Source organism: Daphnia magna, linkage group LG6, assembly GCF_020631705.1.
Source record: "Daphnia magna isolate NIES linkage group LG6, ASM2063170v1.1, whole genome shotgun sequence".
In the NCBI taxonomy this organism is placed as follows: Eukaryota; Metazoa; Arthropoda; class Branchiopoda; order Diplostraca; family Daphniidae; genus Daphnia; species Daphnia magna.
In genome coordinates this window covers 9,975,265-10,001,974 of record NC_059187.1, presented here as the reverse complement: position 1 = coordinate 10,001,974, position 26,710 = coordinate 9,975,265, and the positions used below count along the sequence as shown (strand labels likewise).

Sequence of the window (26,710 nt, the reverse complement as noted above, 5' to 3'; positions counted from 1 at the left end):
AAGTCATATTACAATGCTGTCTACATTTTCGTGTTAATTGAGTTAACAAATTTGGACTTAGAATAATTTTTGTAGCATGATTCAAGACAATTTCCTTTTAACATGTCTATAATAAATACATCTAATAGAATTGCAACACGATTTACCATAATTTAATGTGCTAAACTTCCGACGGGATTTGAACCCGAAACCTTTAGATCCATACACCAACGTTCTACCACAGAGCTATGATCCTTACTTAACATCATTCAGGTTAGCACATAGTTTTACGAGCCTATAAAAATTGCCTTTATTATCTTTTCGTGCCTTCTAATATTAGTGAAAAATTAAATATAACTCATGGCTCAACGGTTGAGCATCGGCAATGCACACCGAAAGTTTGGGGATCGATCCCCGAAAGAGTTAAATCAAATTCTGTAAAACTACTTCAATACACCGGATAATCCAATATATACAAAGATTGAATACAAAATTATTCTGCAGGTAAACAAAACTCTGGTAAATATGAGTTTCAACTATGTTCAACAGATAACTACCAACTACAGAATTGAGATGTCATCGGCAATAATTCAAAGGCAATCCGGGAATTCGCAGTACAAGAACTGCACATCAGTGGCCATCTCAGCAGTGTTTAGGGTCCAGTCCTTAAAAGAAAAAAGTGTAAATGTTAGGAAAGTATAGAGTGTGAACACAAAGAAAGTACGAAAAACAAATTTTTCAAAATTAATGTAAAACAAAATTTGTATTGATAATTCTCCACAGGAAAAAATATTTTGCAACTTTTAAAAGGTTAAATAACCATTTCAAAAATTGCTGTCAACCAAGGCAGGGGGAGACACTGCCTCAATTGACTCACCGGGGAGATTACCCAGTGCTTGGCTAAGAGAAGCCGGAAGAAGAGCTGAAGATTTGGAACATATTTACAGGAGCGATTAACCTTTAATTCGGATTTGTGGGTAGCGACATAGCCCTCCATAAGCATTTCATCGAACTATGAGGACCCCCACGTCCCCTTTCCGGCCAGAGCCCTCCAAACCTCGATATATGTTGTTTTTATATATACCGTACAGTAGGGGCATGACCCCCTACGGGCTTATTATGAGTCAAGGGGAAACGGGGCCACAGAAAAGAAGGGAGCCCAGATATACACTTCAATTTGTCTTTAATAAAATACCGTAACATGAGAGAACGTTAATAAATCATGGATATTTCCAATCGCGCTTACAATTATCATCCATTGCTTTGGCACCCAGCCTCGATCAACATACTATTCTAATTCAGCATGATTTGTAGTCTACATTAAAGGAAAAAACACGAGTTAGTATTACAATTTTGCTGATACATCTATTAATACGGTGAAATCTTTTTGGCATTTTTCTTACGATTTATTACCAAGACATTGTGGGATTAAGAATAAATATCCTGTCTACTTTGGTAAAAAAATCCTTCCCTGTAAAAAAGAAAAGTATGAAAGTGGGTTCATAATGTACAACATGCTGTTTGATAATAAACCTTGCTTGTCAACAACCAAACCAGCTACAACAAATTTCATTCCTATCTAGTTTGGTAAAAATCCTTCCCTGTAGAAAAGAAAAGTATCAAAATGGGGGTTTGTAACGTACAACATGCTTTTTGATAACAAACCTTGCTTGTCAACAACAAACCCATCCACAACTAATTTCGTTCCCGAACGCTCTGTACAAGTGCAAAAGGTGTACAAGACTAATCCTGGGATGCGGGAAAGCCACGGGTGGTAAACAACCAATTCAAGTCCACATCTCCTTTGCTATCGTTTGCTTCGCGCGCGTCTTGTGGAAGAGTGCTGGTGAAAATTCATCAACAGAGCTCCGACATTTTCAATGCATCAACCGTTTGGATTCTGCCCGATGGTACAATGCCGCTTTGAACTGTTCAAATCGAGTAGTACGTACTTCAAACGAAATGAATGAATTTCTTATTTGCTTTGTTGCTTCCCCACCTTCGTCGTCTGCTGTTCTACGACCACAACAAACCTGGAAGCTTTTGAAGATGATAGTTTTTAGGGCGGGGATCAACAAGGCAGCTCTGGATAAGCATGGGCTAAGTAAGCCATAATTACAGTCACTGTCAGCTACAATAAAAGTGACGTATGGAAGGTTCCTACGGGGCTAAAAATTCAAAAATCTTTTGAAAATAGTATTTATTTTAAGCGGACATTTTCTATTTATTTACCCTCGCGTTGACAATTGGTTGAAGGGAATGAACGCGCTTATTTTTTTATTAAAAATGCTGAAAATATGTTTGCAGCTTTCCTTTATATTGGTGAAAAATTTCGCATTGCAGACGTTCTAAGTTTGATTACCACGAATGTCGACGTGTCCATGAGTTACAGCGATTAGAATAAATTGTCTCATCACCAATCGCCCTCTCATTTCTTGCCAGCTGCGGAACTAACAATTTTTTTATATCAAAAATTAATACAGCTCATAAACTTTTTGTTACCTATTGCATTTCCACGCTGACTTTTAATCCGATTCATTCGCACCTCGCCATTCCGAATTGTCGCCAGTGCAATGAAAACTATTTTCTTAAAAGCCTTGCGAACATTATGAATATCAAATGTTTAACAGTTCTACAATAAAGCCAACCTGCTAAATATAGCTGGTTCTAGAAAAGATAGGTGGTGTCAGTACAACTATCTGATAAACCTTCACAATAGACATTCAACAGTCTTGGAACAAAATACTACCATCAATCAAGTCATTTTTCCATAGATGTTGGGCAATCTTCTGACCTCATTATGCTACCTAGGCATCACATTCCATTTTTATTCTTTTTCACATGCGACAAACATGCGAAGTATTATATAAAAATTAACTTAGTGCCATAGTTTGCATATCCTAAAATACGTTTTTAAGATGTCTAAATGGTGGTTGCATCTTGCATGAGTGCTATAAATGAACTAATCAAAAAATTAAATCGGAAATTATTATTGCATTAGGACGACCTACTTGAATTACTTTCAAATGAAAGTAAGAGGTTGCAAGGTGATCTGATAAAAGTCTCTCTAAACTTGTTACCTGTGTCCATTCATTTTCAATTGGAGTAATAGAGTCCAGCCTGTGGCATCCTTCTCAACAGGTTTGATGTAAAGAGTTGAATAACTTTGTATCACGTTGGCGACACCGAGTCACTGTAGAGATTTTATTACAGTGCGGAACTATTGTGGTTGGCAACTGTAAAATTTACTTTACCGAGCATTGTTTTTTCTAGAATCCAAGCAATCATCGATTTGGAACCGGGTGGTGGTAACAGGTGTACTTGTGGTCTTTGAGGAGTTAATGGTTTCTTTAAACTGAAAGTTGATGAGAACAAAGTCATTTATCTCAGTATCAATACTGAAGAAAGTTCCTTTCATACATAGGAGCTCCCCGTATGATGCTTACTGGTTCAAGACCTGCAAAATAATAAATCTTTAATCATTTATCTAAATGGTGCACCCCAAATGGTTTTCTACTGTAAGAAGTGGCCAACCTTCTATGTTGTAGCTTCATAAAAAAATCTTTGGAACAAATGATGGATTGCTACGAAAATCACACTGGGACAAGTTACTTTTAGGACACTTCTCAGATTTGCTTTCTTAGTCAGATTTACTCAACCAATTTGCCATCTCATCACTGAGATGGACAGACAAGCATGTTTTGCAGATTGTTTGCAGCACAGTTATTACTGCCTTGGTGTAGCCAACATGAAAAATCATATGTTCCAATCTATGTTACCAAAGGCGCCCACACATCCTATCAGGCCTTTTCCACATGTCTAACATTTGACATCTTTTACATTAATCTGCTAGAAAAACAAAATAAAAAAGTGAATAAGGCAGTTGATTGATATTTATGGGATGTTACTGTACCATTCGCCTGACAAGCATTCCAAACTGCATAGGTGTTTGGGAGGTATCACAGCTGTACAAGTTTTGTGCTACAATTTGGATATGGTTCCGTTGTTGTATTCGCTGATGTCTCACTGTCCCTAAGCAGATCCTTGCTCCCAGATATGTTGGTCTATTAGAAGAACTTACGCTCTATACAAAGGACAATAACACAGCGAAGAAACGTTCAACACCAAATGTCGTCGTTGTGTAAATCCAGAATGATGAGACAAGTAACTACAAGTCTAACTAAGAGAAACAATCTAACTCAGGTGACAGTAAGAGGAAAAAGAAGAACTATAATATAGTTACTTCGTACTCCTTAGATGCCGGGAATAGACAATTTTTATGTTAGCAGACGTTAGCGCCGCCCACCTGCCAAGGGTACCGACATCTAGTTTTTCCGCCTGGAATTCACAAAGAAAACAGATTTTACTTTTAAATCAGTGCAATTCTTGCTTTTCAGTGCTTGAACTTTGCTAACCTCAGACAGTTGATCCCAATTTTAAATTTAAAAACCTAGAATATCAACTACTAGTTGCAAGACGGAGAGCTAAACATTTGTAGCTAAAACTGTCGTTGCTTTTAGGATCAGCCTGTATGTTGATAGCAAGAAAAACACGGAATAAAAGCTGCAAAACCCTAATGCATGCAAGAAAAACATTTGAAATTGTTAGAATAATACAGCAAATTTTTTGCTTTTCGCAAATTGTCTCCAAAATTTCCGGGAAGTAGCCAATATCTCCGGAAATAGTGATCCCATAATAAAGCGAGCAGGATTTTCGTGATCCTTATCAAATTTGGGGTTGGAATGACGTGTTTTTAGCCAAAAGTCAGATTTGACCACAATCGTTATTTTGTATGAATTTCTAGTTCAGGAAAATTTGCGATTTTCGGGTATTTTGAGCTGATGCATAGAGTTGACCCAAAATTTGACGAGGATCACGAAAATGTGAATCTTTTTCCTGATAGACCTACAAGTAAGGAGTTATTTGGCATTATAAAACCGGAAGTAAAACCAGAAGTTGAAATTCTGTTATCTAAAAAATGAGCTTTTTTCTGCTTTAAATGGTTAACAAGAATTTGATAGTTATAAAAGTAAACTATTGTTAATAAAAGTTATGCGGTGCTTTAAAAGTTCTAAGAGTACAATTTCAGTTCTGGCACATAAATAGACTTGAATCGAAAAATCATACATTCAACACGATTAAACCCGTTACTTACTTGGTATTTAGTGAAAACCTGCAACCGAAATATGACAGTACTTGTCAAAACTTTTGTTTTGGGTCCTACCCATCATATGATCCTACCTCGATATGATGACATTGAATATTAGGCAATAATAGACGCCAAAAAATAGGTTTACACCTTGTTCAAGAAGTAGATTATCCCAAGTGAGATTTAAATCGTTAGCCGTTTTATCTGCCACTTTGACAAATGTATCGCCAATAATTCTACGATTTTCTACCAAATTAACAGTCCGACACAACGACTTAGTTTGGCGACCCTGCACGTTGGTGGAAGCATCGTAGAAAGTCAAACTTGCTTTAACAACCTAATACAATTCAAAACATCAAACCTGATCGCTGGTATGAAGAAGAAATGAGAAGCCTCTGTCTGTAAAAAAGAACTCGGTCATAGAACGGAAAAAATGGGCGGGAATTCATCCTATATTGGCCAATAGACAAAGTAACCAAATTTTAAATGCTAAGAATTATTTATTTTGATTCTTACCAATCCATGCTCTTTTGCCATCTCAACCAACGCTTGACAGACCAAGTCCCAAATTGAAGCTTAAGCTCCATGCAACAATTTGTTCCAACACCTGAAGCACAAAAAAAAACAAAACAAACAAATTAACAAAAGTGTTCATATTGTTGAAGCTATAACATAGCCAAACATTTTCATTGACGAAGGATGTAAGTTACACTACACAGTCAGAGGGGACCATGCCATTGCTGGACCCTATTGGCTGATGCAGGCCAGAAGCTTGTATGAAATACAATTATAAAATTTTAAAATTGAACAGACAAGAATGTTACGCTACAACTGTGAGCGTGCCAGCATTCCTTAGATGAGTGCGGGAAAATAATGTTGATCCTATATTAGCCAGTAGACAAAGTAACTAGAGTTTAAATTTTAAGAATTATTTATTTCCATTCTTACCAATCCACGCTCTTTCCCCATCTCAACCAATGGTTGACAAACCAAGACCCAAATTGAAGCTTCACCTCCATGCAACAATTTGTTCCAACATCTGAAGCACAAAAAAAAATTAATTAATTAACAAAAGTGTTCATATTGTTGAAGCTATAACATAATCAAACATTTTAAGTTACGAAAGATGTAAGTCACACTACGCAGTCAAAGGGGAGCATCCCATTGCTGGACCCAATTGGCTGATGCAGGCCAGAAGCTTGCATGAAATACAATTATAAAAATTGCAAGATTCAAAATTTTGACTAAAAGTCTCCAGCCAGTAGTAAGAATAGATTGAACGCTTACATATCCAGCAAAACAAATCTAACGGCAAAAAGAACGTATTTCAATAATGGATGACGTTCCTAAGGCAACATGGTTTCCACGGTATCATAGACAACGAATTGGAAGACCACGAAGGGGGCCATAAGGCTGAGAGTACGGGAGGTAGCGGGATCGACTTACATTCAGTGGGGCATCCCTAAAACGCGAAAGCGAAACGCGAAACGAACAGCGACTAAAACGCGGAACAATGTGCGAAACAGCCCCCAGGCAATGGGCTGCGAAACACTCAAATATCGCCTAAAGGCATCCTAAATAGCGAAACAATTTTGCGAAACCCTTATTTAAAATGCCATTGGATTTGGCATTTCATTTAGAGAAATAAGAACCGTGTACTATTCTATTTAGAGAAATAAGAACCGTATACTATTCTTTTTTGAGAACATGTAACCCCGATAAGCACTGTAAGCTCTACGCCAACAAAAACTCATTTTTTAAATCTATGGTTCTTTCCAGTCCTTTTTTAATTTGTTGACATTTACTTGAACAAATTCTCGATGAATTGCTAACTTGTATTGGCTAATAGGAAACTAAACACAATGGGGAATAAAAAACTAGCATTTTAAATATAACAATGTGTTTAGAATCCGATTGAAGTAAATGAAATTAATTTATTGAATTAAATTGAGTTTAAACCAAAAAATGTAAAACCGTGGGCTAACTGGGATGTTCTCCAGTGCTCTCCTCTGAGGGCCTTGAATGGTTCCATAGCATGTAAAATTTGGCCTGAAAAAACTCATGAGACTGTTTGGCTCTGTCAGAAATGTAAAAGCCTTGCCCAAAATTAACTTTCAACACGTTGGTAAAAACTAATATGTTTGACTTTAAATTACCTGCGATTCCTGTTAAAATTTTCTTTTTTTATTTATTGAAATATTAACATTTCGCGCTTTCGCAAGCCATCCAGCAGCCTTCTGTTTCGCAACGTTGTTTCGCACTTTAGCATGGGAATGAAACACCATTCAGCGGCTAAACCGCGAAACAAACCATCTTGATTCGCACCGCGTTTCGCGTTTTAGTCGCTGTTCGTTTCGCGTTTCGCTTCCGCGTTTTAGGGACTCCCCATCCAGTGGGCTATGTTCTCAGTCTCAGCCTTATGTCTATGATATCGTGGAGACCATGTTGCCTTAGGAACGTCATCCATTATTGAAATACGTTCTTTTTGCCGTTAGATTTGTTTTGCTGGATATGTAAGCGTTCAATCTATTCTTACTACTGGCTGGAGACTTTTAGTCAAAATTTTGAATCTTGCAATTTTTATAATTGTATTTCATGCAAGCTTCTGGCCTGCATCAGCCAATTGGGTCCAGCAATGGGATGCTCCCCTTTGACTGCGTAGTGTGACTTACATCTTTCGTAACTGAAAATGTTTGATTATGTTATAGCTTCAACAATATGAACACTTTTGTTAATTAATTAATTTTTTTTTGTGCTTCAGATGTTGGAACAAATTGTTGCATGGAGGTGAAGCTTCAATTTGGGTCTTGGTTTGTCAACCATTGGTTGAGATGGGGAAAGAGCGTGGATTGGTAAGAATGGAAATAAATAATTCTTAAAATTTAAACTCTAGTTACTTTGTCTACTGGCTAATATAGGATCAACATTATTTTCCCGCACTCATCTAAGGAATGCTGGCACGCTCACAGTTGTAGCGTAACATTCTTGTCTGTTCAATTTTAAAATTTTATAATTGTATTTCATACAAGCTTCTGGCCTGCATCAGCCAATAGGGTCCAGCAATGGCATGGTCCCCTCTGACTGTGTAGTGTAACTTACATCCTTCGTCAATGAAAATGTTTGGCTATGTTATAGCTTCAACAATATGAACACTTTTGTTAATTTGTTTGTTTTGTTTTTTTTTTGCTTCAGGTGTTGGAACAAATTGTTGCATGGAGCTTAAGCTTCAATTTGGGACTTGGTCTGTCAAGCGTTGGTTGAGATGGCAAAAGAGCATGGATTGGTAAGAATCAAAATAAATAATTCTTAGCATTTAAAATTTGGTTACTTTGTCTATTGGCCAATATAGGATGAATTCCCGCCCATTTTTTCCGTTCTATGACCGAGTTCTTTTTACAGACAGAGGCTTCTCATTTCTTCTTCATACCAGCGATCAGGTTTGATGTTTTGAATTGTATTAGGTTGTTAAAGCAAGTTTGACTTTCTACGATGCTTCCACCAACGTGCAGGGTCGCCAAACTAAGTCGTTGTGTCGGACTGTTAATTTGGTAGAAAATCGTAGAATTATTGGCGATACATTTGTCAAAGTGGCAGATAAAACGGCTAACGATTTAAATCTCACTTGGGATAATCTACTTCTTGAACAAGGTGTAAACCTATTTTTTGGCGTCTATTATTGCCTAATATTCAATGTCATCATATCGAGGTAGGATCATATGATGGGTAGGACCCAAAACAAAAGTTTTGACAAGTACTGTCATATTTCGGTTGCAGGTTTTCACTAAATACCAAGTAAGTAACGGGTTTAATCGTGTTGAATGTATGATTTTTCGATTCAAGTCTATTTATGTGCCAGAACTGAAATTGTACTCTTAGAACTTTTAAAGCACCGCATAACTTTTATTAACAATAGTTTACTTTTATAACTATCAAATTCTTGTTAACCATTTAAAGCAGAAAAAAGCTCATTTTTTAGATAACAGAATTTCAACTTCTGGTTTTACTTCCGGTTTTAAAATGCCAAATAACTCCTTACTTGTAGGTCTATCAGGAAAAAGATTCACATTTTCGTGATCCTCGTCAAATTTTGGGTCAACTCTATGCATCAGCTCAAAATACCCGAAAATCGCAAATTTTCCTGAACTAGAAATTCATACAAAATAACGATTGTGGTCAAATCTGACTTTTGGCTAAAAACACGTCATTCCAACCCCAAATTTGATAAGGATCACGAAAATCCTGCTCGCTTTATTATGGGATCACTATTTCCGGAGATATTGGCTACTTCCCGGAAATTTTGGAGACAATTTGCGAAAAGCAAAAAATTTGCTGTATTATTCTAACAATTTCAAATGTTTTTCTTGCATGCATTAGGGTTTTGCAGCTTTTATTCCGTGTTTTTCTTGCTATCAACATACAGGCTGATCCTAAAAGCAACGACAGTTTTAGCTACAAATGTTTAGCTCTCCGTCTTGCAACTAGTAGTTGATATTCTAGGTTTTTAAATTTAAAATTGGGATCAACTGTCTGAGGTTAGCAAAGTTCAAGCACTGAAAAGCAAGAATTGCACTGATTTAAAAGTAAAATCTGTTTTCTTTGTGAATTCCAGGCGGAAAAACTAGATGTCGGTACCCTTGGCAGGTGGGCGGCGCTAACGTCTGCTAACATAAAAATTGTCTATTCCCGGCATCTAAGGAGTACGAAGTAACTATATTATAGTTCTTCTTTTTCCTCTTACTGTCACCTGAGTTAGATTGTTTCTCTTAGTTAGACTTGTAGTTACTTGTCTCATCATTCTGGATTTACACAACGACGACATTTGGTGTTGAACGTTTCTTCGCTGTGTTATTGTCCTTTGTATAGAGCGTAAGTTCTTCTAATAGACCAACATATCTGGGAGCAAGGATCTGCTTAGGGACAGTGAGACATCAGCGAATACAACAACGGAACCATATCCAAATTGTAGCACAAAACTTGTACAGCTGTGATACCTCCCAAACACCTATGCAGTTTGGAATGCTTGTCAGGCGAATGGTACAGTAACATCCCATAAATATCAATCAACTGCCTTATTCACTTTTTTATTTTGTTTTTCTAGCAGATTAATGTAAAAGATGTCAAATGTTAGACATGTGGAAAAGGCCTGATAGGATGTGTGGGCGCCTTTGGTAACATAGATTGGAACATATGATTTTTCATGTTGGCTACACCAAGGCAGTAATAACTGTGCTGCAAACAATCTGCAAAACATGCTTGTCTGTCCATCTCAGTGATGAGATGGCAAATTGGTTGAGTAAATCTGACTAAGAAAGCAAATCTGAGAAGTGTCCTAAAAGTAACTTGTCCCAGTGTGATTTTCGTAGCAATCCATCATTTGTTCCAAAGATTTTTTTATGAAGCTACAACATAGAAGGTTGGCCACTTCTTACAGTAGAAAACCATTTGGGGTGCACCATTTAGATAAATGATTAAAGATTTATTATTTTGCAGGTCTTGAACCAGTAAGCATCATACGGGGAGCTCCTATGTATGAAAGGAACTTTCTTCAGTATTGATACTGAGATAAATGACTTTGTTCTCATCAACTTTCAGTTTAAAGAAACCATTAACTCCTCAAAGACCACAAGTACACCTGTTACCACCACCCGGTTCCAAATCGATGATTGCTTGGATTCTAGAAAAAACAATGCTCGGTAAAGTAAATTTTACAGTTGCCAACCACAATAGTTCCGCACTGTAATAAAATCTCTACAGTGACTCGGTGTCGCCAACGTGATACAAAGTTATTCAACTCTTTACATCAAACCTGTTGAGAAGGATGCCACAGGCTGGACTCTATTACTCCAATTGAAAATGAATGGACACAGGTAACAAGTTTAGAGAGACTTTTATCAGATCACCTTGCAACCTCTTACTTTCATTTGAAAGTAATTCAAGTAGGTCGTCCTAATGCAATAATAATTTCCGATTTAATTTTTTGATTAGTTCATTTATAGCACTCATGCAAGATGCAACCACCATTTAGACATCTTAAAAACGTATTTTAGGATATGCAAACTATGGCACTAAGTTAATTTTTATATAATACTTCGCATGTTTGTCGCATGTGAAAAAGAATAAAAATGGAATGTGATGCCTAGGTAGCATAATGAGGTCAGAAGATTGCCCAACATCTATGGAAAAATGACTTGATTGATGGTAGTATTTTGTTCCAAGACTGTTGAATGTCTATTGTGAAGGTTTATCAGATAGTTGTACTGACACCACCTATCTTTTCTAGAACCAGCTATATTTAGCAGGTTGGCTTTATTGTAGAACTGTTAAACATTTGATATTCATAATGTTCGCAAGGCTTTTAAGAAAATAGTTTTCATTGCACTGGCGACAATTCGGAATGGCGAGGTGCGAATGAATCGGATTAAAAGTCAGCGTGGAAATGCAATAGGTAACAAAAAGTTTATGAGCTGTATTAATTTTTGATATAAAAAATTGTTAGTTCCGCAGCTGGCAAGAAATGAGAGGGCGATTGGTGATGAGACAATTTATTCTAATCGCTGTAACTCATGGACACGTCGACATTCGTGGTAATCAAACTTAGAACGTCTGCAATGCGAAATTTTTCACCAATATAAAGGAAAGCTGCAAACATATTTTCAGCATTTTTAATAAAAAAATAAGCGCGTTCATTCCCTTCAACCAATTGTCAACGCGAGGGTAAATAAATAGAAAATGTCCGCTTAAAATAAATACTATTTTCAAAAGATTTTTGAATTTTTAGCCCCGTAGGAACCTTCCATACGTCACTTTTATTGTAGCTGACAGTGACTGTAATTATGGCTTACTTAGCCCATGCTTATCCAGAGCTGCCTTGTTGATCCCCGCCCTAAAAACTATCATCTTCAAAAGCTTCCAGGTTTGTTGTGGTCGTAGAACAGCAGACGACGAAGGTGGGGAAGCAACAAAGCAAATAAGAAATTCATTCATTTCGTTTGAAGTACGTACTACTCGATTTGAACAGTTCAAAGCGGCATTGTACCATCGGGCAGAATCCAAACGGTTGATGCATTGAAAATGTCGGAGCTCTGTTGATGAATTTTCACCAGCACTCTTCCACAAGACGCGCGCGAAGCAAACGATAGCAAAGGAGATGTGGACTTGAATTGGTTGTTTACCACCCGTGGCTTTCCCGCATCCCAGGATTAGTCTTGTACACCTTTTGCACTTGTACAGAGCGTTCGGGAACGAAATTAGTTGTGGATGGGTTTGTTGTTGACAAGCAAGGTTTGTTATCAAAAAGCATGTTGTACGTTACAAACCCCCATTTTGATACTTTTCTTTTCTACAGGGAAGGATTTTTACCAAACTAGATAGGAATGAAATTTGTTGTAGCTGGTTTGGTTGTTGACAAGCAAGGTTTATTATCAAACAGCATGTTGTACATTATGAACCCACTTTCATACTTTTCTTTTTTACAGGGAAGGATTTTTTTACCAAAGTAGACAGGATATTTATTCTTAATCCCACAATGTCTTGGTAATAAATCGTAAGAAAAATGCCAAAAAGATTTCACCGTATTAATAGATGTATCAGCAAAATTGTAATACTAACTCGTGTTTTTTCCTTTAATGTAGACTACAAATCATGCTGAATTAGAATAGTATGTTGATCGAGGCTGGGTGCCAAAGCAATGGATGATAATTGTAAGCGCGATTGGAAATATCCATGATTTATTAACGTTCTCTCATGTTACGGTATTTTATTAAAGACAAATTGAAGTGTATATCTGGGCTCCCTTCTTTTCTGTGGCCCCGTTTCCCCTTGACTCATAATAAGCCCGTAGAGGTCTCCCCTACTGTACGGTATATATAAAAACAACATATATCGAGGTTTGGAGGGCTCTGGCCGGAAAGGGGACGTGGGGGTCCTCATAGTTCGATGAAATGCTTATGGAGGGCTATGTCGCTACCCACAAATCCGAATTAAAGGTTAATCGCTCCTGTAAATATGTTCCAAATCTTCAGCTCTTCTTCCGGCTTCTCTTAGCCAAGCACTGGGTAATCTCCCCGGTGAGTCAATTGAGGCAGTGTCTCCCCCTGCCTTGGTTGACAGCAATTTTTGAAATGGTTATTTAACCTTTTAAAAGTTGCAAAATATTTTTTCCTGTGGAGAATTATCAATACAAATTTTGTTTTACATTAATTTTGAAAAATTTGTTTTTCGTACTTTCTTTGTGTTCACACTCTATACTTTCCTAACATTTACACTTTTTTCTTTTAAGGACTGGACCCTAAACACTGCTGAGATGGCCACTGATGTGCAGTTCTTGTACTGCGAATTCCCGGATTGCCTTTGAATTATTGCCGATGACATCTCAATTCTGTAGTTGGTAGTTATCTGTTGAACATAGTTGAAACTCATATTTACCAGAGTTTTGTTTACCTGCAGAATAATTTTGTATTCAATCTTTGTATATATTGGATTATCCGGTGTATTGAAGTAGTTTTACACGGAATTTGAATTTAACTCTTTCGGGGATCGATCCCCAAACTTTCGGTGTGCATTGCCGATGCTCAACCGTTGAGCCATGAGTTATATTTAATTTTTCACTAATATTAGAAGGCACGAAAAGATAATAAGGGCAATTTTTATAGGCTCGTAAAACTATGTGCTAACCTGAATGATGTTAAGTAAGGATCATAGCTCTGTGGTAGAACGTTGGTGTATGGATCTAAAGGTTTCGGGTTCAAATCCCGTCGGAAGTTTAGCACATTAAATTATGGTAAATCGTGTTGCAATTCTATTAGATGTATTTATTATAGACATGTTAAAAGGAAATTGTCTTGAATCATGCTACAAAAATTATTCTAAGTCCAAATTTGTTAACTCAATTAACACGAAAATGTAGACAGCATTGTAATATGACTTATAGCTCAGTGGTAGAGCATCGACACGGTACGCCACAGGTTAAGGGTTCAAATCCTGAAAGAGTCAACCGAATTATTAAAATAATCAACAGTTTCAGCTATAATAAATATATATTACAATCTGATATATGTATGAGATCTCTCGGCTGGGGATGACAATGGTTAAAGTCCGTTGCAAAGTGTTTAAGTAACAAAATACTCGGTCACGTCGATAAATCGAAATGAACAATTTATTAAAATTTATTATTGAGAATTGTATTAAAGATTGCCAAAATATCCGTCCCATTACTTCGTAATGGGGAAGTTTCTCGACCCGACTGGCTCCTGGGAAGGTAGACCCCTGGGAATGTTGGAAGCCCAGGACATTAGGAACCCACGTGGAATCGAACCACGGACCTTCGAGTTGCTAGGCGGATGCGATACCTTCCTGGCAACCCCCCCTATATCCCCCCCAATGATATTTGATCCCCTATGTACAATTTTGCACAGTTACCTTAATGTGTTGAAGACTTAGATTACAATGTAGTATCTCACATAGCTCAATGGTAGAGCGATGGACTGGAATACGATGTAACTTGGGTTCGAATCCCATTCAGCTGTAGTGGAATTCAGTGTCACAACAAACATTAAATTGAGAAGGATTAGTCATCATAGTATGGGTTCGTTTTCCATCTGAGTTGTAATGTTCCAGTATATATGCGACCAATAGCCACTTTGTAGAATAGGGCTTTACAAGTCTTTGGTTTAGGCACTCTAATTTTACTTAGAGATTTTGTAACTCATAAATCAGAATTATTTCCGAAGACATTGAAATTCCGCGAAAGTTTAATTTTCCCAATGAAATTTATTTTTACATTGGAATGTAACTGAACTCTTTAGGGAATCGAACCCTAAACCTTCTGCGTACCGCTCCGATGCTATACCGTTGTGCCATTAGACATACACTTTGAATTTCAACTTTTACCAGGACCTAAAATGAAACTTGTTCACACTTGTAATAATAATTTCAAGTAGCCCAAGGAAAATTAAAAAATGTCAGAATAACGTAAATAAAGTAAATTAGCAAACATATTGTATCTTTTCGTAAAGATAAAAAAAAAAAGAAAAAGATAAGAATGGATATAGATGCCCTGCACTCGCGACAAGTTATCTGGCATGTTGCCTTAATAAAGATGCATGTATTTTCTTCTGATGCAGCATATTTTCTCCTATTGAGCTCGAAAACAATAAAGAAATATAGTAATTTATTGTTGCATATGCTTAAAAATCAAGCCTCCTTCTACTCAAATACGTCTTCTTGTTCGTGAGCGAATTTGATGAAAACTTGCTCCAGCGTAGTTTGGCTAAAACTGTATTCCTCAATCGATAGTTTTTCACGAGCTAGAAAAAATTTATCACTTGTTAAGTGGTAGATTTTATGAAACCAGATGATTAACTGGGCGATATCAATTAAATACTCATATGCTTTAGCGTTCTAATACAAATAGAGCTTACATATAAAATGTGTTACCTTCTTCTAAAGTTCGGAACGTTTCGGCGAGAGAAGATATGTTATCCTGCGATATACCGAAAATAACCCGATCTTCAAAACTCTCTTGGACGTGAGCGGAAGTAAAAAGGCTGTTGATAAATGTGATCAAGTTTTCTTTTCGCTGTGTTCGAGAACTATCTACGTCAGTAAACGATGCTGATCCGCTCGTCTCTGAGCTTAAACTTTTTAGTTTGAGTTCAAGTAGATAACCGCTGCCATAGCGATTCTTTAAATGTTGCCCAGTACCAACACACCTAGATGTTAACAAGAAAACTGTAGTACAAAACTGCACTTTGCTCTATTATCAATCTGTACCTAAGTTCACCCTTAACCATGATTCCTAATCGGGAGCACAGCGCATCAGCTTCTTCCATTGAATGTGTAGTCAGTATGGCACCTCTTTTACCCTTATGATAATTCAAGGGATAAAAGAGATGTTTAGAACAATTTAAGAGTGTAAGTTGCGTTATAGGATGACGAGTATGAATACTTGAAATGAAGCGGAGATGGTATTCCAAAGGAAGCGTTTGGACTGTGGATCCATTCCGGTGCTTGGCTCATCCATCAGAACAATAGCCGGGCGACCGAGCATCGATAAGGCATAACTCAGTTTTCGTCTAGTACCACCAGAACAGTTTTTCGCGTATTTATCGGCATGCTGTTCTATTTGTAAGCCGGACAGGAATAAGTCCACAATTCTGTGTTTTGCAAAACATTCAACTTTTCGAATAAGAAAGAAGGGGATAAGATTATTTTATTTTAATGCTGTAAAAAAAATACCGGGTAATATGGGATGGGACTATTCCGCGGATATTTGCATAGGCTTCCATGTGCTCACGAACTGTGATATTCCGCCATAATGCATCGTGTTGTGGACAGTAGCCCAACGCTTGGAAAGCATCGGATTGATTGGAGACGATGTCATGTCCATCAACTTGAACCTGTAAAAAAGTTGTTAAACAAAAACTAAAATTAAGATCTTTCGACCAAAGCATTAAAAAAATAAACAGATAAGAAAAGAAAATAAGGTAACCCTTCCGCTAGTAGGCGCTTCTTCCGCCGTAATGACTTTCATCGTTGTAGTTTTCCCAGCTCCATTATGACCTAAGTTTTATTGTAGTTTTATTGTATAAGGCAGGTATCTTGATTGAGATTGCTTATACTAAACAAGTTACCGAGGAGTCCGAACACTTCGCCAGATTGTACTGCAAAAGACATGTAATTGACGGCCGGACTGACCGATGCATTAGTTTTTGCACCTCTGCGACATCCTGCAGAGGAGTTGCCAGCAGTGCCATAATAGTTTTTATGTAGGCCCTACGAAATCGATTAGTGAAAATTACTTCCATGATCGTGATGCCTAATGAAACTAATTGGTAAAAGTCATTCTTACGTGTATTAATACGACCGGTGTTTCTTCGGGGCTTGTGTGTGGTTCGTACAAAATTTTCTGAACTCTCAGATTTTCTGCTTGGACGTCGCTATCTCCTCCACCGATGTATTCCTCTGCTACAAATGCGCTGTTGTCCATTTGGCTTCCCACCGGCTTGGATTGCTGTCATGGGCAACATCTCTTACTAAAGAATCCAATAAGTAATGGTTTTGCTTTAAGATTTACCTTAAAACAAGAAAATGCATCTCTAGCGGAACCACCAGCGTGTTTGATGTCAATAATGATGAGCAGGAAATAGTAAACTGTGATGTGAATTATCAGTGCCGCAAAAATGGATACTATTTCAGGAGTCATGTAGTCGCTCCAGGACAAGTTATTACAAAAATCTACGGGATTCTTTTGCGGAGAGAAATTAAATCATTAATATTTTAGATTGGTTTATAGAGGAAACTCAAGTTTATGATAGAACCTCTCCAACGTTGGGTGTCAAGAGGCAAAGAAAGTAGATCCGATTGACGTAATATAAAATCCCATAAGGGATGTAGAGAACATCGATGAAACAGAATCCTATATGCAGTGCTGTAAAAGAACAATCAATCGATTGTTAAGTTTTAATAATATAAATAAGTTTTTCTGTACCAGATGCCAGCTCCGTCGACCCTCCTGTTTGAAACATATCGCACAAGATCACAGCAAGAAAAGGGATGAAACCGATGATGGTAGAGACGTTCGGGAAAATCTAAACAACGTAATTACATATACATGCTATACAAAATATAGCAGAAGATTTACAAGCGAAGATACTTACCGACTGGGCTCTAAAAATATAAGCAAAAAGAGAACTCTTAAACTATTTACTTTTTATCTGAATAATATTATTAAGTATTACGATTCCAGGGTTTTGAAGAGATAGGAGCAACAGGTTGCAAATAAAATTCCAGCTGGGCAAAATAGAATATACAGAATAGCCAAGAGGCTAATTGCCACCGGAGTAATTAAGGCCTGCAGGTGGAACGCGAAGATGAGTAGGAGAATCAAAATGCATGTGGTCACCATCATAGACCCTAGCACGATGAAGAAGCTGCCATAGTATTGGCCGAAAGTTAAGCCATTAACGCGCAAAAGATTCTTTGCGTGGATCTGGAAAGATTTGATGGGAGACCAAAACACATTTACGTTTAAGGAAAGTGAATTATACAATTGTGATTTACCTCACGATCAAGAACAATTTCGCATGCAAGGGCAGACGGAGCAAGAACAAAAAGCATGCCAATAAACATAGCAGAAGTAAAAGATCCTGGATCGAAACCACTTCCTGGTGGGCTAGTATACGGTAGTGGATGGACTGATAGAGAAATATTTTCTGCTATACTGTGTAACCTTATTTTTAAATGAAATGCTAAAGTTAATAAAATAAAATGCAAAGAAAATCATTTGAAAGCTGAAAATTCTGGGGCAGTTCTTACTTTAGAAGCGTGTTCGAAATAGAGTTTATCATCAGAGGCGGGATATGGATAAGAGTGTCATTTAGACGTAGTCGGGTATGCTTGTAGGGAAACGGATTGTTCACGTTTTCAGGCAACGTTCCTTCGAACCAAGTTTCATTCAACCTATCTAATGAATAGGTTTCCCTCGTGTCAACTGCAGCCCAATGCGACGATTGATTCTATGAATTTTTAGGAAACGAACATGGTAACGCTAAATATAAAAATTCGCGTCCATGACTAACCTTTAACAATAGATTAAGAATATCGGGGAAATCACCGGAATATGATTCCAAGTTGAAACCATTAAACTGCACATATTCTGACCAGAAGGAGGACATGCCAGTGTCTTCCGTCTCCGAGTATAGCAATGAAGACGAATCAAATTGACCCCCATACAAATCTATGATAAAATTAGAAAAAAAAAATTATGTCTGATGGTATAAACATGGTACTTCATTAAATGTCATCTCGGGAACTGACCAAAACTGAACGAACGTTTTTCCTCTACTGTTCTTTCGGTTGCGAGCGTGCCGAGCCAAATACCCAAAGCAGCAAAGACAACTGGCATAATGACCTGAAAGAACACGGCCATCGGGTCTCGAATCATATTCATACCACGAACTTTCAAAAGGGCTCTTAGAGTCTGGCCTCTGTGCGACTCCCGTATCGGTACATCTAGCTTGTTAAGGAGCTCCCACGTAGAATTGGGATTATTTTGATCTTTGCCTTCGGATTTTATTGCCGCAAATTCTGTAGTTTGTTCTGCAAGTTCAGCTTCTTCGCCAAGTTTCAAGAATACCTGGAAACCAATTCATGAAATAGCAGCAACAGTTATTGATTACTCAAACATACTTCTTCCAAAGTTGTCATGGAAACACCGTAGGAATTAAACCCCATTTCGTTAGCCTCTCCTGAATTGACGAGGGATTCCAACTTGGAAAAGAGCGGAGGAAAAGAAGCGACATACTGGCGCGGTAGAACATAACTTAGTTCGCGGCCATAGTGGCGGTTAAATTTGGCGGTCTCGACGTAGCTTTCTACTAGTTTGCGAACAGCATCCGTGTCACGGAAAGAATCGTTCAATACGAATCTATAAAATTCAGCATAGTTGTAAACCGGTTTACTTTGGTTAATAGAATAAAGGAACTTACGTAAGGTGATAGCCAACGCCAAACCGATTTTTTAGGAAGAGGGAAGAACCCATGCAGCGCAATTTCCCTTTACTAACAATAGCCTTGCGATCTGCTAGTAGATCAGCTTCGTCCATAAAATGGGTCGTCAGCAGAATCACCTAATGAATCAGCTTGTCACTATCCGTTTCTCAAACATTAATAAAAAAATTTTACCTTGTTAGCCTTTCGTTGCTGTAAAAGCGACCAGAGATGGCGCCTGGAATAGGGATCGACTCCAGCTGTTGGTTCATCTAAGAAAACAATCTAGGAAAAATGTGAAAACATTAGAATTTACGAACATGCCGTTCTGCATATTCAAACTTACTTTAGGGTCTCCAATCAAAGCGATGCCGATCGAAAGCTTCCTTTTCTGGCCGCCACTAAGTTTTCCGGCTGGGGTATTTCTTTTGGAAGTTAAGTCAATATCTTTCAGTGCCTTTTCTACTTCATTATTCATCAAATCCTCTCTGACTCCCTGAGTTAAGATTTTCAAAAAATTTTACAATCTGCTCATTAGGCCTACGTCAGGTTGGTTCTTCTTACTCGGATTTTAGCATAGAAAGCAAGGTGCTCAACTGGTGTCAGTAAATCGAAAAGTACATCATGTTGCGGGCAAATACCAGTCATTCGACGAATTTCTTCTAGTTGGTTCGAGTCGCTGTTAAATTGTAATGTTATTGGTTTAACTTTTTTTTAATATACACCAAGTGCATCACACCTGAGGTCATATCCATATAAAAATGCGGATCCTTTGGTAGGTGATGTCATGCCAGTTAGCATGTTGAAAAGTGTAGTCTTTCCTGCACCATTGTGTCCCAGAATAGCTGTTATTTGCCCCTCGTACACATCAAGATTCAAACCTGAAAAATTGCATAGAAAAATTTAACGCTTACTGTACGTGCTGAGAAAAAACATGCATTATACCATTTACAGCCGTCATCCTTGGTCTACGGAAAGGCTGGAATGTTTTCGTAAGGCCTCGAATTCTCAATACTTCTTTGCCCCGCATCGATTCAGGAATCGCCTCAAGATCTTCCTTTAGGGGATAAAGTTTTTGTTTAATTTACTCTGTTTAAGTATCCGAAAGTTTGCTAGTTACATTTTTCGCAGAATCATCGTCACTGCCATAGCCGTGGTTGATTTGGCCATCCATGTTGCTTTTCTTCTGTGGTTTACGCCAAAAAGACGGGAGCAAAAAGAAATATGGAGATCGTTTGGCGCCAAATTCACCTGAAAACATTAGCCGGGATTTAGTATCCTCATTCACAAGTTACGCACCGTATAGCATTCAACTTGGTAGAACGTTGTCGAGGTAGTAGGCCAGTAAAAAATAAAAGACAATATCAAAGCTGAGCATGATGTATGAGCCAGCAAGGGGAAGACCCGGTCCCTCCCACAAGGAATCCACAGTTACGCCATTCGGTGTTGTGATTTCTAGCAGTAAAGCCTAAACAACAGAAAAGTACTGGTTATGGTTCATCCACGACTTTTTGTTTCCACGTGGCGTAAGCAACAAGGTGTTAGGTAGCTACCTTGTCCATCCCTAACGCAAAACCAGTAGGGGAGATCAGGCCTAAAAACCAATACAACCATGTAGGCGTTGCGTCTCCTGTTGCAACTTGGATATAGTAAAACAAGTTCAAGAAAGAAACAGCCATGGCTCCAAAGATACCAGCCACCTGTAAATTACAAGCAAAACTTTAATTTTAAGAACACAAAAGTTTCAGATAAATACAGTAAGAATTCGTAAACATACTCTAGCTTTATCAAAGAAGGTTGTCATTAAAAAGGCTAGCATGAGGATCGAAATATCGTAAAGAATGAACAACAGGTAGATCAATCCGACGTTTCTGATAAACAATCAATTATCAATTAAAAATTGAGTTAATATATATCGTTATTAAAATTGAATTTTACGATTTCTGGAAGACTTTCATTCCGTAAAGCACACCAGTCGCCACTAACGTCAAAGCAATGACGAATACCATGTAAACGAGGAACCATGACAGCCTGAAAAAGAAAGAAGATTATACTGTAGGAATAACATAAAAGTAATGATGTAGCATTTAATTACCAATAAACGGAATCGCTAAGACCCATCATACGTAAGCCTTCCTTGATTTTCTTTTCTTTCTCGCCGACAATCACTGTTAGCAGATACAGGATGAACTGGGAGAGCGAAAGAACCATATAAAATGGGACGAGGTAGCGAAGAACCAGAAGCGAAGATTCATCAACATAGGGACCTTTAGGGAACAGTTGCATGGTTAAGTGTTTGAGATAAACGGGGACTTCCGCATCCGGCATTTTTAACTATGTAATGGATATTTAAATAGTCGATTAATAAACGGTCATTTGTCACACCCACAGAAGTTATGAAATACCTTTAACCACGTTCCCTCTACAATGCTTTGTATAATCAAGAAGTTGCTGAAGAAGTAAGAATTGATCGGACAGCTGCCAAATGCATTATATTCTGGGTAAATGGCGCTTGCATTTGGATTTCTGTCAAAGTATAAAGACGTTACTCACTGTTTTTCACCATTTTATCATTTCCTGAAAGTATCGTATACCTGCAGGCGTCACCAGCCGCATAAAGCCTACTAGGAGGTGCTAGTGGTGTTAAATCTGGATGGTTCCGAACGGTGTAAGACCTGTTTTCAATCAAATTTAGAATATTTAGCAACTGAAACAAAGGAAATATCCGAATTTCATGGACAAGCCTAGATTGACTGACATTTTCAGTAATGGATTTTCATCAAAAACTATAGCCAGCTTGACTGGAAACGTCAGCGTATCATTTGCGTAGGTTGCCACCAGCTCCTCCTCCGTTTCGAGAAAAACAAAACTCAACGGCAGGAACGGTCCTTGTCCAGGAAGTGGCCAACTAATCTCCGAGGACCAGTATTCTTGCATAAGGTCAGTAAAGCTACGGGTTTCCGGTGTATTTGGAACGATGTATAGCGTGTATGATGTGTTTTCTGCCAATTCCGTTGACAATTAAACATTATTACGTAAAGGTAGCGTATAAGACAAAATGTAGTGTAACTGGTGCAGCAGTCTGTGCTATTCTTACCGTTTAATTGGTTTATTGCGAAATCAAGTCCTATCGGCGTATCTGCAGGTTCCGTAACAATGGGGTCGAAATTCGGATCTAGTAGCAGTGATTTTAAAAGCACCAAAAAAACCAAGAACCAAATAGGCATAAGGCATTCCTAGTTGAAAAAAAAGGTGAATTCAAATGATTAGGAAATGGAAAATAGATTGTCATCTTTAGAATGGACAGCAGACAAACGAAAGCTGGCTTTCTTTTTTCGATTCAAAATAATAACGGTGCATTTTGGTAACTCAGAATTATTTTGTGGAACTAAGGGCGAGGCAATTCAATCAAAATAGAATAACTCGCTGACTGGCAGTAACGAAAACAGTCAACCAGTTTCGGCAACAAATTTTTGGTAAATAGCGATGAAAATAATTGTAAAAGAGTACGGCAATTCAAAAATTCAACTTACGGCTATGGTTTTTCTTCCGGCTCGTTTTTTCAATAGGATATTCCTAGAAATCATCGCCTTCAACTGGGAAAATTTGCTGACTGGCTCTCTTTCCATTTTAAACGGACGTCTTTGTGGGATCTCCACTTTTCAGAGATTACCCTAATACAGCACCCAACGACACACAACAGTGCTTGAGACACTTAAGCGTGCAGTCGTCCCTGCAGCTTTTGAATCACGATTCTCGTGATGTTATTATATAATACAGATATATATTCTCATAATCTCGCTTTTTGTTGAGCTATCATATCCTTTGTATCTGCCTAGTCATCTATCTCCTAAAATTAGGGATGAGATAACATGGATAACATTTAGTAAGTCGATATTCAAGACTCTGACACGTTTGTAATAAACGACTAATATACCTTGTAATTGCAGTGGGGAAATCCACGTTCACTGGCATTATGGGAAATCACTGGAATGGATGCGTCAGTTTTTAGATATGTCGGATCCTCAACAAATATTGGACAAAAAACGAAAATGCATCGTCTCCTGCAAATCTAGTCACAAAACCTTTAGAATAATAAAATACTCGTTATTATTGGGAAAGACGTCAAACGAAGGTATAAATTTTTCATGCCACAAACGCTTTGATCTGGCTAACTGCAATGGTTGTTCAAAAGGCACTTCCCTTAAGCTCTTAAACTTCTAAATCAATCCCGTGTTATGGACACACACAAAAAACTCCTACATAAAATACTGCATCAATAGGTAAATTACTGACTCACGGAGCGAGCCTTCCTATATTAAAGGGTTGTTTCAGAAAATTGAAGAAATAATACAAACCTGAAAATCTTTCCTTTTGTTTAGTATAACAATAAACTTATTTGCAAAAAAGTGTACCTGCCTTATGAAGATAGTGGTTGAAGAATAAAAATGAATCGAACAAAATTGTTCATTATTTGAATGAGAGAAAATTCCGATTATTTATGTCAGGACATGCTGTTTGTTCCACAGTTTCATCAGTTTCAATTGGAAAATGGTAAGTTTCTTTTTCCTTTTCGTATAAAGGACGCAACAACCGACAGAAATACAGGATGATGTGAATACTACCATCTTGAGGCCAAGCTTGCGACAAAAGCGAGAGGAGATTTGAAAAATTAAAAAAAAGATGTGCAAGGTTAAAACCTTGGACGGACTAGACCCCAAATAGTTAGTGTTCCGAATGCGATGTTAATGGCTGAAGCCCAATTTCACTTATCGAGAGTTGGAAACAGATTCATCGATACGAAATCGTCCAAAACCTAGAGTTAAGGTGTTAAAAAGTATGACACTATGGATAATACTCAATGAATAAAGAATGGCGAAAAAAAAAAAGAAAAAAAAAAAAACCTCTTTGAGAAGGTCGATCGTCGGTTTCGGAATACTGATCTCAAAGTTAGTTTTGTCTCGGAGTTTAGAGTTGTCAAGCCAAAGATTTCTTCCAGATATGTTCTCCACCGTACTGAAAATGGAAAAAGGGAATGGGAATTGAGAAAAATCAACCATCGAAAACATGGTTATGTATGTTATCAAAAAATAATTACGCGTATGGGCTAAGCGGTGTGTTAGTAATTCCAACAGATTGGCATATCTCTGCCCAAGGCGGGAGGTGTTTATCGTTAGCATCTTCTGCGGTAGCTTTCAAGTCAAGCTGTTTACAAGAAACGGAAAGTTTAAATGCATAAAATTTTCAGATAAAACAAAATGGAAAATTGTTTGTTGTATAAAATGAAATGAAGTTGATACTTTTGCGAGGGTGGACAACATTTTCCCGACAAACTTATACTTGATTTCGAATAAATCAGCTATAATTTCAGCTAAATCGCCCAATGTCGTATCAGCATCATCCGAGACATGAAAGACTTGGCCAGAGGTTACTTGGCTGGAGTTGCAAATATGCCAAATGGCTCGGCAAACATCAATGACATGAACGGTGTTATTATGGACCTCCTGAAATAATACCACGATTATTACAGATTTCACTCCATGTACAGATAATCTGCAAAATTTCAAAAAATTCGTACATTGTGCCATAAAAGTTGTAGAGTCTCCCCAAGATGTCGATAGATAGCTCCGAGGATCAACCAGGGCGTTAGGCCTACACGATCCCCTACACCATAAATTATGGCAGGTCGTAAGATGACATAATTCAGTTGGTCTATTTTCCCTAGTTCTTTTTCTACTTCCATTTTGCATTCAGCAAACAAAGTATATGGCTCAACTGGGTCATCTTCTTGAGCAGGTTTCTACGATGAAGAAGTTGGAGCTATATCATTAGTAATACAGAATAAAAGCCACACTAAAATATTACCTTTTTCCCAGAATAACAGTGACTGTCTGACATTTCTACATATCTTTTGACCTGATGTTTTGCTGCAAGTTCAGCACAACCAACACTTAATGGAATTGTCCCTTGTTCATAAACAGCACGTGTTTGGTTATGTTTTGTCTCTGCGGCAAGATTTATGACAAAATCCCAATAGTCACTCCTATTATTGTCATCTGTAGAAAATGCATTTTCTCTGGAAACTTAAAAAACAGTTTCAGATGTGAAAATAAAACATACAAGTCAAGACACAAAATTATTTTAAAACCTGTGTTCAAGAGGTTGGCGCTTTTGAACTCAACAATTGGGCTGTTAAATGCCTTTAGCTGACAATCGTTTAGCCAGGCCATAGGCGGTGGAACTTTGTCAACAATCCTAACATGGCTTACTAATCCTTCATTGACCAGAAATGAAACAAGGTGTCTACCAACAAATCCACAACCTGTTCCACAACAATTTACAAACTTCAGCAAAATAATTTTTTAATGAAAGAATAATAATAAATAAAAACAATAACGAACCACCCAAGATAAGTACTCGTGGTTTCACATCCGATTTCGACATGATGGCTACGATGAAGAAGCAACAGGTGCTGATTCTGTTCGAGTTGATACAAATCACTAGCCCGGATTATGGCGAAAACAGCTTTGACAAGTGCAAAATTGCGACAGGGTAGAGTCAGCTGAGTCAGATCTCAAACTATGGCAACTTGGTTAGAAAGTTAAGCAATCGTTGGTTACCGTACTCAAGCTGATGTAACAGAGATTTCCTTGCCAACAAAGTATAAAGATAATTTCATGGAAGTCAAGAAACTGCGGTCACGCGGTATTCAAGTGAAGTTTGAATATCGTCAGGAATAAAGTTACCATTATTGCCACTAGAGGGACAACCTTTCTTATTGGAATAAGGGCACACTGCCGTACATAGACAAAAATATATAAAATAAATTCCTTAATCCTTCCTCCTCATCATCGTTTACTGGGATAATTGTGATAATCTAATCCATCGACATGATATCCACATTATCCGGTACTATTTGTTAACAGAAAACTTATATAAAATTAACTAAACAAAAGCAAACAAAATTGTTATCGCTCAGAGGAAGATACCGGAATGGGAAACCTAAAAACCTCAATTTCTAGGTGGATTTCTCCACTATGAAAAGCACTTTACAAATACTTTTATTGCTACTCGTCACATTTGTCATTGAAATTTT

The 26,710-nt window shown here is 37.6% G+C and overlaps 4 protein-coding genes and 3 long non-coding RNA genes across 85 annotated transcripts in view; 1 reads left to right on the top strand and 6 right to left on the bottom strand.

The window, feature by feature from the left end:
* Positions 1–136: 136 nt before the first annotated feature.
* LOC116925772 lies at positions 137–6,565 on the bottom strand. 37 transcript variants are annotated; one of them, XR_006647713.1, is made up of 20 exons: positions 6,416–6,565; positions 6,077–6,167; positions 5,811–6,010; positions 5,645–5,735; positions 5,490–5,578; positions 4,395–5,417; positions 4,223–4,317; positions 3,893–4,159; positions 3,514–3,828; positions 3,234–3,436; positions 2,991–3,172; positions 2,889–2,941; positions 2,729–2,811; positions 2,482–2,646; positions 2,212–2,429; positions 1,979–2,147; positions 1,645–1,907; positions 1,513–1,580; positions 1,393–1,450; positions 1,146–1,294 (listed from the first exon to the last, which is right to left on the bottom strand). It is a non-coding gene; the product is annotated as an uncharacterized LOC116925772 (long non-coding RNA). The 37 variants fall into 37 exon arrangements; XR_006647712.1 differs by having other exon boundaries at positions 3,060–3,172; XR_006647689.1 differs by having other exon boundaries at positions 2,729–3,172; positions 4,395–4,552; positions 5,135–5,152; positions 5,221–5,417.
* Positions 6,566–6,942: 377 nt separating this feature from the next.
* Positions 6,943–7,426, bottom strand: LOC123473674. Its single transcript, XR_006647723.1, has 2 exons — positions 7,285–7,426; positions 6,943–7,224 (listed from the first exon to the last, which is right to left on the bottom strand). It is a non-coding gene; the product is annotated as an uncharacterized LOC123473674 (long non-coding RNA).
* On the top strand, positions 7,145–13,619 carry LOC116927186. 39 transcript variants are annotated; one of them, XR_006647657.1, is made up of 20 exons: positions 7,509–7,641; positions 7,890–7,980; positions 8,047–8,246; positions 8,321–8,411; positions 8,478–8,565; positions 8,638–8,776; positions 8,839–8,920; positions 9,549–9,660; positions 9,738–9,832; positions 9,896–10,162; positions 10,227–10,541; positions 10,619–10,821; positions 10,883–11,326; positions 11,409–11,573; positions 11,625–11,842; positions 11,907–12,075; positions 12,147–12,409; positions 12,474–12,541; positions 12,604–12,661; positions 12,760–12,908. XR_006647657.1 is itself a non-coding variant. In XM_045174788.1 (8 exons), the coding sequence occupies exons 2-8, from the start codon at positions 7,910–7,912 to the stop codon at positions 9,589–9,591; spliced, it is 561 nt and encodes a 186-aa protein (XP_045030723.1). In that variant the 5' UTR covers positions 7,221–7,641; positions 7,890–7,909; the 3' UTR covers positions 9,592–9,731. The 39 variants fall into 39 exon arrangements, 2 of the variants coding, with proteins under 2 accessions (XP_045030723.1, XP_045030722.1); XR_006647649.1 differs by having other exon boundaries at positions 9,503–9,660; XR_006647672.1 differs by having other exon boundaries at positions 8,638–9,660; positions 10,883–10,995; positions 11,114–11,166; positions 11,244–11,326.
* Positions 13,620–13,917: 298 nt separating this feature from the next.
* Positions 13,918–14,662, bottom strand: LOC123473670. Its single transcript, XR_006647643.1, has 2 exons — positions 14,171–14,662; positions 13,918–14,107 (listed from the first exon to the last, which is right to left on the bottom strand). It is a non-coding gene; the product is annotated as an uncharacterized LOC123473670 (long non-coding RNA).
* A 548-nt stretch (positions 14,663–15,210) lies between these two features.
* On the bottom strand, positions 15,211–23,941 carry LOC116925735 (ABC-type organic anion transporter ABCA8). Its single transcript, XM_045174765.1, has 36 exons — positions 23,552–23,941; positions 23,148–23,464; positions 22,712–22,850; positions 22,373–22,616; positions 22,209–22,289; positions 22,020–22,140; positions 21,710–21,948; positions 21,553–21,645; positions 21,392–21,485; positions 21,168–21,314; positions 20,929–21,082; positions 20,735–20,865; positions 20,560–20,671; positions 20,354–20,495; positions 20,179–20,293; positions 19,961–20,110; positions 19,810–19,899; positions 19,615–19,754; positions 19,316–19,553; positions 18,944–19,262; positions 18,706–18,863; positions 18,443–18,642; positions 18,188–18,356; positions 17,866–18,116; positions 17,785–17,794; positions 17,616–17,715; positions 17,446–17,555; positions 17,202–17,372; positions 16,977–17,138; positions 16,759–16,900; positions 16,617–16,687; positions 16,364–16,524; positions 16,074–16,281; positions 15,899–15,990; positions 15,563–15,837; positions 15,211–15,432 (listed from the first exon to the last, which is right to left on the bottom strand). Exons 2-36 carry the CDS (start codon positions 23,241–23,243, stop codon positions 15,332–15,334), a joined length of 5,226 nt encoding a protein of 1,741 aa, XP_045030700.1. The 5' UTR covers positions 23,244–23,464; positions 23,552–23,941; the 3' UTR covers positions 15,211–15,331.
* A 146-nt stretch (positions 23,942–24,087) lies between these two features.
* On the bottom strand, positions 24,088–26,353 carry LOC116925740 (sterol-4-alpha-carboxylate 3-dehydrogenase, decarboxylating). Of its 4 annotated transcripts, none has more exons than XM_045174770.1 (9): positions 26,235–26,353; positions 26,016–26,139; positions 25,763–25,936; positions 25,480–25,697; positions 25,193–25,414; positions 24,915–25,118; positions 24,713–24,819; positions 24,519–24,630; positions 24,088–24,430 (listed from the first exon to the last, which is right to left on the bottom strand). In XM_045174770.1, the coding sequence occupies exons 2-9, from the start codon at positions 26,056–26,058 to the stop codon at positions 24,380–24,382; spliced, it is 1,131 nt and encodes a 376-aa protein (XP_045030705.1). In that variant the 5' UTR covers positions 26,059–26,139; positions 26,235–26,353; the 3' UTR covers positions 24,088–24,379. The 4 variants fall into 4 exon arrangements, with proteins under 4 accessions (XP_045030705.1, XP_045030706.1, XP_032788379.1 ...); XM_045174771.1 differs by having other exon boundaries at positions 26,240–26,264; XM_032932488.2 differs by having other exon boundaries at positions 24,088–24,459; positions 26,016–26,343.
* Positions 26,354–26,659: 306 nt separating this feature from the next.
* LOC116925748 (fructose-2,6-bisphosphatase TIGAR) overlaps positions 26,660–26,710 on the bottom strand; it is a 2,151-nt gene continuing 2,100 nt past the window's right edge. For both annotated transcript variants that reach the window (XM_045174774.1, XM_045174773.1), the window contains exon 7: positions 26,660–26,710. This exon is cut by the window's right edge. The gene's annotated coding sequence lies outside the window, so the exon portion shown is untranslated.